The sequence below is a fragment of the Cryptomeria japonica genome, unplaced genomic scaffold (assembly GCF_030272615.1).
Source record: "Cryptomeria japonica unplaced genomic scaffold, Sugi_1.0 HiC_scaffold_102, whole genome shotgun sequence".
In the NCBI taxonomy this organism is placed as follows: Eukaryota; Viridiplantae; Streptophyta; class Pinopsida; order Cupressales; family Cupressaceae; genus Cryptomeria; species Cryptomeria japonica.
In genome coordinates this window covers 278807-293201 of record NW_026728924.1, presented here as the reverse complement: position 1 = coordinate 293201, position 14395 = coordinate 278807, and the positions used below count along the sequence as shown (strand labels likewise).

The 14395-nt window shown below is 34.9% G+C and overlaps 1 protein-coding gene across 1 annotated transcript in view; it reads left to right on the top strand.

Annotated features, from left to right (window-relative positions):
* Nucleotides 1-5541: 5541 nt before the first annotated feature.
* Nucleotides 5542-14395, top strand: part of LOC131865142 (peroxidase 51-like) — a gene marked incomplete at its 5' end in the record, with an annotated part of 47557 nt that continues 38703 nt past the window's right edge. The window contains 3 exons of the mRNA XM_059215314.1: nt 5542-5739; nt 8385-8544; nt 8703-8867. Coding sequence (XP_059071297.1) covers nt 5542-5739; nt 8385-8544; nt 8703-8867 — 523 coding nt within the window. The remainder of the gene's footprint in view (nt 5740-8384; nt 8545-8702; nt 8868-14395) is intronic.

The window sequence follows — 14395 nt, the reverse complement described above, 5'->3', positions numbered from 1 at the left end:
ATTTCTAATGAAGTCTGCAAAGTCAAGCATGTTATCACTGTAATCCGTTAAACCTCCTAGCTTATTTGCGGGAAAAAGGGGGTGTTAAAGTCACCGGCTAACATGAACATTGCCTCCCTATTATTAGTCCAGAAGGTAGTGATTTCCTCCCAGACCAGAGCCCGACTATATCTAGTATTAGGTGCATAAATGTTGAAGAAGTACCATGATAATTTGTTCATAGTGAACCTGGTAGTAAGAAAGTTTTGAGAAAGGTCAACAACGTGCCCATCCAACTTGCTCATATTCCAAAGAGTAGAAATTACCCCTAAAGCGCCTTTCACCTCACTATAATACAAGGCAACACCTGGCCATATACTATCCACAAGAGTAGCAAAATTTTGATAGGTCATTTTCACCTCCTGGATTAGAATAATATCAACCTTATTGGTCACTATGAATTGCTTAAGAGCATACTACTTCTGGGGGTTGTTTAAACCCCTTAAGTTCCATGAAAGGAACTTCATTTCTTGCCTTTCTGAGATGTCTCCAGAGTTAATTGTCATCCACTGGCAATTTATCTGGCCATTACCTTAGTTATGAGGGTCCTCTCAGAGGGTCTACCTTTTTAGAGTCATTTTCAACATCCGCCTTCTTATTTCCTCTAGTTTTTCTTTTAGGTTATTGCCATTCCTCTTTCTCTCTATCCACAGGCGATGATAGGCCAGAATGACTTCCATGAGAGAGAACAATGATCTCCTCAGTAGATCTAGTAGAAGGAGAAGAGGAGGTTGGATCCAGGATATTCCCTTTGGAAGGCACGGGCCCAACCCCCATGCACCATATGCTTCTCTCATTGTCTCCCATAGTGTTGGGATTCAGTTCCTTGAGCACAGACGGAGTGGTCTCATTTTTCCCTTTCTTCTCTCTGAAGCACTCTTATGCTTTTAGTCCTTCTTGTTCTACCTTCGTCTGGGATATCTCTCCCTCTTCTAAGTCTAGGCCCAAGCATCTCCTTGAAGAGGGAGGTATCGCCTTGGGGTCAGGGGTTTTCATCATATTAAGTATGCCTTCCAAGAAGGGGTAGCCCTCAATAGGATCTTGAGGACCCTCCCTTTCCTTCAAGTCCTTGATCTGATCCTCAATATTGTCAGTAACTAGGGGATTGGGGGGTGGGTAACATTTTGAGTTGCCTCCACATTGACAATGCCTGATGACGATAACTTCTCCTTCAATTTTTCCTCTGGAGGCGGAGGGACTGGGCAGTCAGCTATTACATGGCCATGTTTTCCACACCTTTGACAATAAAGGGAGGTGTTCTCCTAGACAATAGCATGTGTGCATTTACCCCATTTGGATTTAAGATCTATGAAGTTAGGGAGGGGGTTGTTAACATCCACATTCACACATAGGCGAGCATAAACTAGTCTAGACTTCTGCATCATCACATTGTTAGAAGCAACGAACTAACCAAAAGAGTTACCAATCCATCTGAAAATGGTGTCATCCCAAAACTCTAAAGGGAGGCTAGGGAGTCTGATCCAAACTGGTTCCAGTTTGAGGTCTGCACTAGGGTCAAACCCCGACTTCCATTTAGAGAGAGTTAAGCAGTGTTTGTTGTAAGTCCATGAACCAGACATGATGTAAATGAAGTATTCTTCAGTAGTGAATCAGAATAAAAAGAGCCCCTCAAGCATAGCAGAGATAAAGACACTACCTTTAAGTTTCCATCTGGAACTAGCCCATCTTCTGACCATATCTATTGTGGGTCTAAAGGCTAAGAATCTCCCCACCAAGTAGAGGTGTAGGGAGGAAGCGATATTATCCATAATACTGTTAGTGAGACAAATCTCGGGAACATCCTCACCAGCAGTAACCTTTGGTAGCAGAGTCTACGATCCTAACTTTGTATTTCCAACAAGGAAACGTTTCCAAGTACTTGCTTGACCTTCCCCTAGCAAAGGCCCCACAACATCAGTCCTGGGAACCTTATTAGGAGAATCCAAGCTGGAGGTCTAATGCAGAATCTTCACCTACGAGGGAGGCTTGTGCAACTCCGTATTACAACTGTCAACGACACCAACCAAGGGAGCCCTCCTCGCACTCTGGGAGCGCAACATAAGACCCAGATCTGGACACAGCTGCAGGTTAGCAAGGGGGGTCAGGTTCCATGGAGGATGGGCCCTCCTCTGCAAAAATGACAATCATTGTAGAAATTCAAAAATCAGGAGAGTAGGAAAGTTGCAGAGCCCAATTGTGTTTCAATTCATTGTTAATTAAATATTTATTATTTAATTAATTATGGTTATTAATCCTTCAATTTAAATAATCTTTATTATTTAAATAAATTCATTTTTCAAGTTATATATATCAATTAATCATTAGCCCTCTTCTAAATATTAATTATTTAATTAATTGTGATTTAATTCCTTTAATTTAAATAATCCTTATTATTTAATTGAATTCAATTTCTAAATAATTAAATAATTTCTTTAAATTATTTAATTAACTAATTTATTCTTCTAATTCAAATTCCAAATCCCCAAATTCTAATTTTATTTAATTTCATTTATTCTTCTAATTTCATTTAACTCTCCAAATTCTTCTATTTTTTTCTAGTTCAAATACATGTGCATGATTTTTAAAAATCAAAATGAAATTCAAAGTCAAGTTCTAAATATATTGAAATAACAAATTGAATTTAAAATAAATTCAATATTTGAAGTAAATCTCATGCAAAGATTAAATTGAAAATCAAAGTCAAAGTGCAAGCACATACTAAATTAATTCATTCAATCAATTAATTAATTAAATTCATTATCGTTTCAATCTCTATTTCTATCTTCCAATTTGCTTTTTCCATAAAGCATTCAATCAGTCATCTCAGTTAACTATTCAATCTATTTTAATTGATTAATTACATCATTCTTTAATTCTCCTGCAATCATTTTTTTTCTATTTTCCAATCAACTTTTTTCTCAATTAGTTAACTCAATTAACTATTCAATCTATTTTGTTCCACCTCCAAATCAGTAATTCAACTATCGATCAACATGTGAGCTCACCTAAGTTCCACCTCTTGATCATTATGTTCCACCTCTCATTCAATCCTCTCCAATAATCTATAAATTGAGCATTCAATCTCCATTTTCAATAATCACGAACTTCGAATCTTTGTGTCACTTGTAGGTTACTAGCGTGATATTTGAGAGCCATCATACCACAGAGAATAGAAGAACAATGGAAGTCATATGCGATCATGGAATAGGGAGTTTTAATTGAATATTTATATTCCTATTACTTTGTTTTGCATTATTTTATTGGTTTATTTAGGATTCCTTGGGTAGATAGGGATTCATTATTTCCCTTTATTTATAATTGAATAATGATGAATTTTACATACAGCAGTTTTCCTATTCGTTACCAAGTGCGAATTGGGTTTTCTTTAAGGAATTTCATATGATAGAGATGGAGTAAGATAAATTCAAGGCATTCCATATGCACTAGAAAGGTTATGAAAGAGCGGTATGGTATTTCAAGCACAATTAACTAGGGCATTTGATCCCTTTTTTGGCCACTGCAAGCATTAAATGATGTGCTACACATGGATTTATTTATGAAATAGGCTTAACAAAGTGATAAAATTCATAGATCATACAATGATATCAGCTCAATAATTATTTTATTTTGCTAGGTTTTGCTCATTTTTGGTAGAGTCACGTTTTTCATATTTTTCTTTTGAGAGATTTTAAATAAAATTTTATATTAAGTGGATAGTTACCAAGTCCAAAGCTATGATGACTCATTTTTATCTCAACATGTTGGTACTTAGTTACAAATCCGCATAATTGCACTTGTAATATCTTTAAACCTTAGATCCATGTCCCACATGCACTTTCACTATTATTTCTATGAGGGTAATATCTTGGACCTCTATCGATACATGATCACTCTAGAGGGTCAACCATTTTTTTTATGTTTCTCAACTTCAAGATTCTTAGCATCACCACTACAAATAGAACACTAGTTCTCACACAACTAGGGGATCATGAATCAAAACCTAACTTCACTAGCACATAATAGGAAATAGGTTGTACATTTCTACAGTTACTCTCAAGTAATTAAGTAAATCGAGGAGGGGAAAAATGTTATAAAAATCACATTGACATTATCAAGGCTCTTACAAACATTATGAGAAATTTTTGGTTATTGAGGAGAATACTCAAGCCTAGTTTATTTCTCTACACTAATACCCTATATTAGTTCGTTGTTAGGTCTTGAATTCCTAGATTGCTGTTTATAAATAACTTCGCACCAAAGATGGTTTTTGGGAGGTTATTTTCTCTATGTTTGGTATGTAATTCTTTTGGTACTAAATATTCCTTTGTCAAATTTATAAATGTTTTTGGGACACTATAGATGGTGGCTCTCATAAGTTTTATCTTCACCCTTCCAAGTCTCTAGGATATTTAACTAAGAAGAGAAGCATTAAATTCAGATAGAAAAAGTTGGAGATTAATAAGATATCTACAATTGGAGGCATATTACCCATTGTCTCTTATAAAATTACAGGAAAAATACCAACTTTTAAACACCAACCTATGCTTCCATAGTTAACTTGTCTTGGAATAAATAGCTTCATCAAATCAAAATATTTTTTCAATAATATTGTTGTTCCTTGGTAATTATGGGATAGGCCCAACTTTCACAACTTTACATATTGAATAAGATTGATCTTGCCAAATCCTACAAGTTTGTGTTGGGTTGAACATTCCTCAAACTAAGTTGGCTCATTTTATATTGTGTATTCTCTATTAAGGTGTCCCTAACAGTTCCCTTTTGGCCCTATTTGGGGTTCCCAGTGCTTTGGTCCATTTTGTGGGGAGTTCGAGAATCTTAAGCACCTTTTCTAGCTCTTTTATAGAGCTCATGTTGATTAATATTGGATTCATGATTTTTTAGACCTTTTCAGTTTCCTACATTTTTTTGGAATATAGTTTTACTAGGATACTAGCATCGTCTCCTATTTAAGTGTAAAGATATCTGTAATTCTTTTGAGATTAAAATTCTCTTCAATAATTGGAATGATAGAAATGCAACTATTTTATAGTTTGTTGTACAATTTGATATTTTTATATGTACACTAAGGCTATGTAATGGTGAAATATTATGGTTTCTCCATAAAATATAATAAACCACTAATTTTACTCAATGACCATCACATTAGGGAAAGACATGATTTTGATAGATCCTAGCCTAATAGACCAAGATTCTAATCAAATTCTAGGCCCCCTAAATGGGGCTCTTCTTTCCCTTTGAATTGAATTGTAATTATTAAAATATTAGGGTACAAAAGTGAATTATTCAAGTAATTATGCATAAAAAGTGAGATACAGTCGTCGTATGAAGCCACAAACCTAGATCCAAGCAAAATAATGAACAACATTATCGATCATTGAAACTTGATATCTCTAAATGATCTCACCATGTCTAACATCTTGTGCCACGGTATGCATCTCAGGAATTTAGTAATGCGAAATTATCTGTTACTTTTTTGTGTGACAGGGATGTGATGCCTCTGTGATGATCCAATCTACTACAAATAATTCGGTGGAGAAAGACTTTCAGGACAACTTGTCCCTGGTTGGTGACGGATTTGATACTATAGTCAAAGCAAAGCAAGTTGTAGAGAATATGTGTCCCAAAACCATGTCTAGTGTTGATATACTAGCAATCGCTACAAGAGATGTTATACAATTGGTGGGTAATCCTCGAAAATTTATAAAATAGAATCCTAAAGAGTTTTGAGGGCTAGGGCCATAACTTGATTACTAATACAACCATGTTTATTTTGTGTTTATAGAGTTATGGAAATGGAACGTGACAATTGATGCATGGTTATTCACATAAGATGGATTTGAATGAACATCAATATACAAACCATCACTATATTATATAGTGTTTAACTGATCTTCCTAGCCAAAGACTACCTAGAAATGGTTTATGTGTCTGGATGAAAATTGGGATTGTTGTTTTTTTTTGTAGCTAGGTAGGATCCCTTCTGGGGGCCGACCTAGTACACAAATGTCAAAGTGGCCTGTCGGCCTTGATATTTAGAAATCTCAGCTCGATATCCGATTAAGGGCAGGCCCTAAATAGAGCGAATTGGTTAATACATAACTTGTAATTATGAATAGGTCAAGACCTATTTATACATAACTTGTACAAATAAAAGATTTGATTTAATTGTAATTTGGCGCCAAAATCTAAGGTGGTCGACCAAGGTTTAGTATAGGATGAATGCTAGATAGTTTAGATAACTGGAAGACAACTGAGAAGGGGGGGGGGGGTGTGAACTAGTTGTCACAGATTACAAGAACCATTAGCAATTTAAACTTTAATACCGAAACCCAAAACATTAATACCAGAATAACAGATAAACCAATTAAGCATAAACTGTAATCACAGAATAAAGGCCATCCACATAACACCAAGATTTGTACATGGAAAACCTGGTAAAGGGAAAAGCCATGGTGGGAAGCCTACCCACAGTCAGATAATACTTCTACAGTAAGTATGTGAATTACAATGAAGGGGCTTGCACTTGCAAAAAGGCCAACAACCTAGCACGCACTACTCATCACAAAAGGAGCCTCACTGACTACATACAAATCCATACTACAATCCGGAGAAGTGTTGAACTGCAAAAGATAGCATCTCCTATGCCTGAGTACAGATCTAGTTAAGCTCAATACCGGAGGATTAAATCCTCTTACATAAACCCAATTCGATCTCCAATGATTGACCAACTCCTCTACCTGAATGATTTTACATTATTCGCACATTACATTCCTTGACCATGACCTCTTACATTAACCATGATGATCTACAATGAGATCTTACATCAATTTATACAAACCCTCAACCATAGACAATCAGGTCGGCCACCAGATAATAAACCGATTACATAATTACAAACCATGTTGGCCTTAGACAAAACAAATAATATCAACACATAAAACATCCCAGAAATACATCCATAGGTCCTATCCACATGTTACATTAAAGCCGATCCATAACTTAGATCAACAAGGACCAAGTATAGGTCCATACACTTCAGAAATGATCTCCAACCAGCAAGTCTTGAACATGATCACCAACAACATCCTAAAAATCCATCAGAAGCTGTGCCAATACCACTTATGCAATTCACCAAAAGATCTCCATCAAAAGCTCTATCGGTGAAACCCTCGTCGGAACCAGAAACCAATCTTCTAAGCAAGCACGGTAGCATCCAATCATGAGCCCAAAACCAACTAACCAAATATGAGTATAAGCATCATGAACAAGTCAATTTCATCACTAGACGATACCGGAGCCTACCGGATCATGTCGGATCCAAGTTAACTAGAAACCACTCAACCTACCGAGACAAGAAGGGTGCCAATAAAGCATCCAAACAATTAGTGTTGACATCAATGCAACACATAATCAATTCCACTAAATGGCCAACAATGAATTCATATATATGTAAGATGACTTGTGAATCACAAGTCATCAAAAATCAATCAATGAGCGAATCCTATCTCTGCTATGTGCGAACTTCTGCAATCATCATCCTCAAGTTGATCTATGACAGCGAATTAGTCAATGAATTATCTTCTAGTTGGGCGAACATATTCCTAGGCGTGTCGAACCTGCTCCTAGGTCTGGTGAGCCTGCTCCAAGGGTGTCGAACCTAATCCAAGGTTGTCGAATCTACTTCAGGCTGAGCGACATCCATTCTAGGGAAAGCGAACTTCAGTATATGATCTGTAATCTATATTCTGGGCAATTGTTCAAGTCTGATTTGAACTATGAATCAGATAAGTTATTTGTATGCCCTAGAAGGGCAATGTTGTAGTTTATCCGATTTGAGATTTCTTGCTGGGTTTTTTCACCTCCAAGAGGGAGGTTTTCCCAGGGTATCTTTGTGTTTTGTGTTTGTGTTTTCTTTTTATCATTGTCAATTTGATTGCTAAAATTAACACCCTGGTTTTCATGTAACTACATATATCTGCTTAAGGCCTCACACACTTTGCCTTAATTTATCCCTTGCTTCACCCACATTACCTTCTGGATTTAAGCATCCTTTCTTGCCTAGGCACTTGACTTAAAATTGATGCTACCAAAAGCAATTGTTGTGGCATTATGCTTAACATTATGGATCAACGAACTTTTATTGTCTTCAATTGCTGCTACCATAGAAATTTTAAGAAAAACATGACTGAAGTTGTAAATGCATGTATACTTAAAGAATCAAACCTATTTCTCTTAAAACATTTAATTATCTGTTTTGGATTTTCAAGAATGCTTTCAATTGCTGATTACTTAAGGAGTTATATTTTTTTCCTTGTTATATCCAGGTTGGAGGTCCAAGGAATAGTGTGGAGTTAGGGAGAAGAAATGGACTCATATCTCAAGCATCCAGAGTCAATGGAAACCTGCCAAAGGGTTCATTCAATCTCGTTCAGTTGGTCTCTCTCTTCAGAAGCAAGGGATTATCTCCGACAGATATGATTGCTCTATCTACTAACAAATTATTCTACCTAATAATTGTAATCACCTAAATTAGTTAGTATACTTTATATCTTAAAACGTAATAAGTGGGTTTATGTTTTAGATATAGAATTCTATAAATACATTTTTTTAAAAATCTTTTACTATTCCGTGTTTTCTTCTATTTTCAGGGGTGCACACAGTGGGGTTTTCTCACTGCAGCCAATTTTCAAACAGAATTTACGGCAACCCAGTAGACCCCACTCTGAATCCTACATATGTCAGCCAACTACAGAGCATGTGTCCCAGAATTGTGGATCCCACCATTGCTATTAGATACTTATTAGAAGGTTAATGACAATGACCAAGTCTTAAAACATAATTATTACGAGAAGCCACATTTAAAGAAGATTGATTATCAACCAAAGTTGCCAGCGATCACTAAGGGTGTTATTGGTATAATGAACTAATGCGAATGAGGAAGATGTGACTTATCAAAGAGGTGTGACCTTTAAGAGATGATGAATAAATGAAGAATCAAATACCTTCAATGGGGGATAGGAGGTAGGATTGAAAAGAAAAGAAGGAAAAATATATATTATCTGCAGCACCGATCAGAGCAGATCAGAACTGTTATTAAGTACAAGCAGCAACATCCCTGTTGTGGGTGGTATGGTATGCATAAGGGATGTGTTATAATAAAGACAGCTTAATATATGTAGCCCGATAATGTTTGTATGCCAAATTTGATAATAATAATATTAACATAGACTACAGTATGTATAATAATACTAATATAAAGGAATTCCTACCTAATTTCACATACTATGGCAGACCAGAAAAAAAAGATAATATAGCTATTGGTTTTATAGGATCACACTCCCAAGAAAACACTTTTACAAATGGCATAATGACTACATTCCATATGTATAGAAATTTTATAAGATATTTTATATAAATGTTAGAAACTACTCAGAATGAACAGAATCAATCAAGCAGAATGTAGCTATAATACTATAATGGATGAGTTAAAACGTGAAGACCAAGAGACTAAAGCAAATGCCTTAACATATAAAAGTGATGGAGTGTCTATGTTAACTTCATCTTACAAAATATTGGAGGAGATGCAACAACACAAACAAGCATCTTACAGTGAGGGGCAGATTGAATACCAAGTTGGCTAGAGTCATAAGAGAAGTTTTGATCTACCTCATCACAAATCTGAATGTGATTCTGAAAATAACATTAAAGAAAAAGAAGCTAAAGAATATGATCAAGTGATGGAGGACAACTATAAATGCATAAAAAATGAGTGTTTAGGAATCCACACAGGAAAACAAAGTTAAGTCTTCCTGATTTCGGGAGAGATAGTCTGTTTCAATCATTTGCAACAGATTCAAGTATGGCCGATGAGTGAAGAAAGGAAATTATCTAAGCTCTTGAAGATTCTACAGAACATGATTTTTCTCACAGTGAAAGCACTGCTCAGAACCCTCTCTTGTGTGACTCCGAGATCAAACCTAGAGCCAATGCAGAAGTATTAGAAGCTAATAATCAACATACCATGAAAACAAGGAAAGGGGAACATGAAAAACAAAAATAAAAAATAAATGTTCCATCAAGCATAACCTCCACAAATCGGTGACTAGTTATAACTGTCCCACTAACAAATAGATTACTTAATCTCAGCAAATAAAGAAGTTATAACTGCTTCAGTTGTAACTAACCATAAGACTTATTTTAATATGATGCAGATATCTGATTATTCATTTATTTGATACACAGGCTTAGCTCAACTTTAGACATCAATAGGTTGATTACAAACAAGTGTATATATGCATATTCAAGATTTGCTTGTGGGAAGAGAAGTTCGAACCCAACACAGAGAACAAATACATAAAAATTCTTCAATCTCATTAATCTCATACAGATCTTATAAGTTAATAAATCTTTGCATTTATTTCAATTTTCTGCATTCCAATATTTAATTGTCTATCTTGAGGTTGATGAATAATATTTTGTGTCCTATCAGGAATCATTTGTAATTGTCTACTTAGATGATATCCTCTTTTTTAAATGCACCTGTGAGAGCGGTTGCATCATTTAAATTATCCAAGGCTTTGTAAAAAAATGAACACTTGTTAATTTGAAAGTTTTTTTTTCCAACAATTACTCATATATCTAGATTTTGTGGTAGGAGGTGCATCGAGAATTCCAACCAAGATAGAGGCCATATTGAAGTGGACAATGCTGGCCATTGTTATGGAAATAAGGCATTTTATATGTGTTGTTGTATCTATGAAATGGCAACATTTCTTTATGCCTTGCAACCAAGCATTAGGCCGTTTGTTTGGGGTTAAGCGTAAAAATGTTTTAGAAGAACTGATGAGGAAGATATGCAACGCACCACTGTTAGCAACACCTAATTTGCCGTTTACATTTCAGATTGAAACAAAGTTATCATGGTCATAGGAGCCATGTTGATGCAAGGAGGAAGATCCATACCTTACGGCTTTGGTCAAGAACAACACTGAGCTATTACCCCTATGATAAAATGAGGTATTTCCAGATTGTAGTGGAAACTGCATGCAAACATGGAGCAAGTTGCAATAGGTATGGACTATGAGTGGATAGTTTTCCTACTGTAGTTATATGTTGATTAAATACAAATAAAGGACAGACCAATGTTTTTTGTGTTGGAGCAAATCACCATTGATGAAGGGCAACAAACACTGCTGTGAAATTGGAGCCCTATAGGCATAGGAGGATATAAGAAACAAAATGCAAAAGGTCTAGAGATTAAGGAGGTGTATCCTACATTTGAATGGTTGGCAGATTATTTCCTTAAAGAGTGGTTATAGATGATGAAGATGCAATGCATACAATGCCACAAGGACATGGTGGGGGTTTGTCTCCTTATGGTATGGAGTCCCACAAAACAAAGAAAACCAAATACCCTACAGTAGTAGAACTCTTGCTAATATGGAGAGAAATATGTACTGGCTGAAGGTGCATTTATTATATCAAGAGGTGGAAATACAATGGCAGCAAAGGCATGGAATATAATAACATGAATGTGTTAACAAAAACTTTCAAAGAGCTGATATATATTTATGAAAAAACACTATAAAGTAAATAAAATAAAAATAACTATAAAGTAAATAAAATAAAATAAAATATAAAGAAAATAATCCCTAAATAATTCTACAATAGCTTAATATAACTATTAAGTAAATAAAATAATTTGAATATAACTTGTAATTTAAATAGAGGAAAATCGTTTCTCAAATTTGAAGTTGAATGCTTAATCAACGTCCTAACCCTGAAGAAGAGAAAGAAAGTCTATATTTTCTATGACCTTGCCTAGGTAATAATTCCTAGAATGAACATCTCGATTGTGGAGTGTGTCTCGCTGTAGTGTGCCTCCCTAATTTTGAAGAGAATGAAAAATTTAGGGTTTTGCCCAACTGTAATCGCAGCATTCATATACAGTGCATAAATATGTGGTTGCAATCCCACAGTAGTTGTCCTATTTGCAGAAAAAGGGTGTCATCGAGTCGATCGCCCACTGTAATGAGTTCAAACAGAGGGAGAGAAGCCACTTCCATGTCAGAGTGTGAATCCAATTGAAGGAAATGGACAAAGTAATAGAGTGGTAACGTTTTGTAAAAGACAACCATAACTGATGAAGAAGGCAGCGGAGCTCTCCTGTTGTGCGATGTGCAGTGGGTGCCTTTCTTTCTTCGCCCATCTGATGAGAAAGAAGAAAGTGAGGCCCATTGGACATCCCACAACACGCTATTCTCGCCTTTTACAAAACGTTACGCCCTTTTATTTTGTCCGCAAGCATTTTCTCTTAAATCTTTTCTACGCCTGATCCAATTTTTTTTTCAGATCACCAAAAAAAGCCCTAACAAGCTCACTAGAACAATCATCGTAATATAATAGTTGAAGTTTTAATAAGTGGTACAATAGTTGTTCAAGTTTTAATAAGTGGTACAATAGTTATTGTTATTGGTGCGCTTTAACAAGATATTCAACAATTTATTATGAAATAGATATTTATTAATCAACAATTTATTATGAAATAGATATTTATTAATCAATAATTTAAGGTTAAGGTTAAGGGTGTAACTTGAATCATGTACTTTTTCACAATACCATTTCTAGTGAGAAGTGTTCTTAGAATGTTAAGCTAAATTTTATATGGACCACTTAGGACCATCCATTTGTTAGTTGGTGGTAGTTGAAGTTTGAATGAGCATGATAGGACAACAAGCTAACTATATAGCGCACTTTAGCAATTGGCTCCATGATGCAATGCTTTCTAAATGAAGTAGATATTTATAATAAATCATGAAAGATTCTTGTTACGAAATATTTTTATTATTATAGAATATGAATTTTGAACATGAAATAATTATAATATTTTTTTATAATTTAATATGTTTAAAACTAGCAATTGCATCTTGGTGTGTAATGGGTACACCAAAGATGTATGGAAGGTCAAACAACAAAAAAATTGTGCAATCATCTTGCACGCCTTTCCATGAACAAGAGTCATCAATTTGGAAGTCATCTAATACATTTCGAATAAAGAAACAACTTTGGCATAAATATTATTTGTATAAAAAATATGTAGAAATAAAATAAGTTTTTATGAAGTTGAATAATTTGAATGACTTCTATAAGGGTTTAAATTTGATGAGTGTGGGGATGACCCCACAATGTAGCAGTTAGTTGCAAGCCTCCTACATGAGAGGTATTGGGTTCGAGTCTACTCAGCTGGTTTTTAGCTCCAAGGAAAAGATAAAAATATCGCTTCAACCGTGACTCATAAACAAAAAAAAAATGATGTGTGAGATTTTTACCCAAAGGCGTTCCCTTATTTGAAGTGGACAACCTATTGCTTATCATCGACAATGTGTACCAATATTTTCAGGATGATCTAATTTGTTTATTCTCCATCATCTAATTTTTGTAGTTTTCCTATTACCCTCTTTTAAGTGTCGACATTTTCTCTGGTAGCCTTTCTTCCCAGAGAGTAACGAGATATTTTTGCCTCGGTTTCTACATGTGGATATACCAACAATCCTCTCCCCATACCAAATTGCATAGATAGTAGTGCGATCCTCCACCTACACCAATTACATGTGAAGATTTATAATGTATGACTTGTTATTAAATAAAAATATATATTATACGACTTGTTTTTTGTCTAAATAAATTAATGTTACACTTTCGTTTCCACTTATTTTTTCATCATTTAGATCTAAATGTATTAGATTGAAGGGATTATCTTTGTTTTGGCATGATTTTCAATATAGGCATTGCTTTAAAAATCAATACAAAATGTCACATTGATAATGTTGTTTATATTAACCCATGCAAAAGGTATGTGTTTTTCAAATGTAATTTTGGATGGAGACAAATCTATTAGAAACAATGGATACTGAGGATCAAATAAATAATAAAAATTATTATAGACATTTTATTATATAAAATAAATATATAATTTTATAATGTTCTGATTAATATAAAATCAGGATAGGCCCATAACAATACAAATTTTTACATAAACACCAAAGGTGTCACCTAGGGTGCATAAGAGAGGCGCACCTAGCCAAAAAATGGACCTAACAAATCAAAACCAACAAAAAACCACTAACTAAACCAGAGATAGAGTCAGCAACATAGACCATAGAAAAAATAGCAAAAAATAGCCAACCACTAAAGGCACAAAGAGATGGCCTGCTATGCAGAGGCATTGCCTTCCTTCCAATCCTTACATAAACTAAGGATTTTGTCATACGAGAAAAATTTCTTATTTGAATCTTTAACAAAGTTAGGGTTACCAGAATTTGGGGTGTCTATTCCA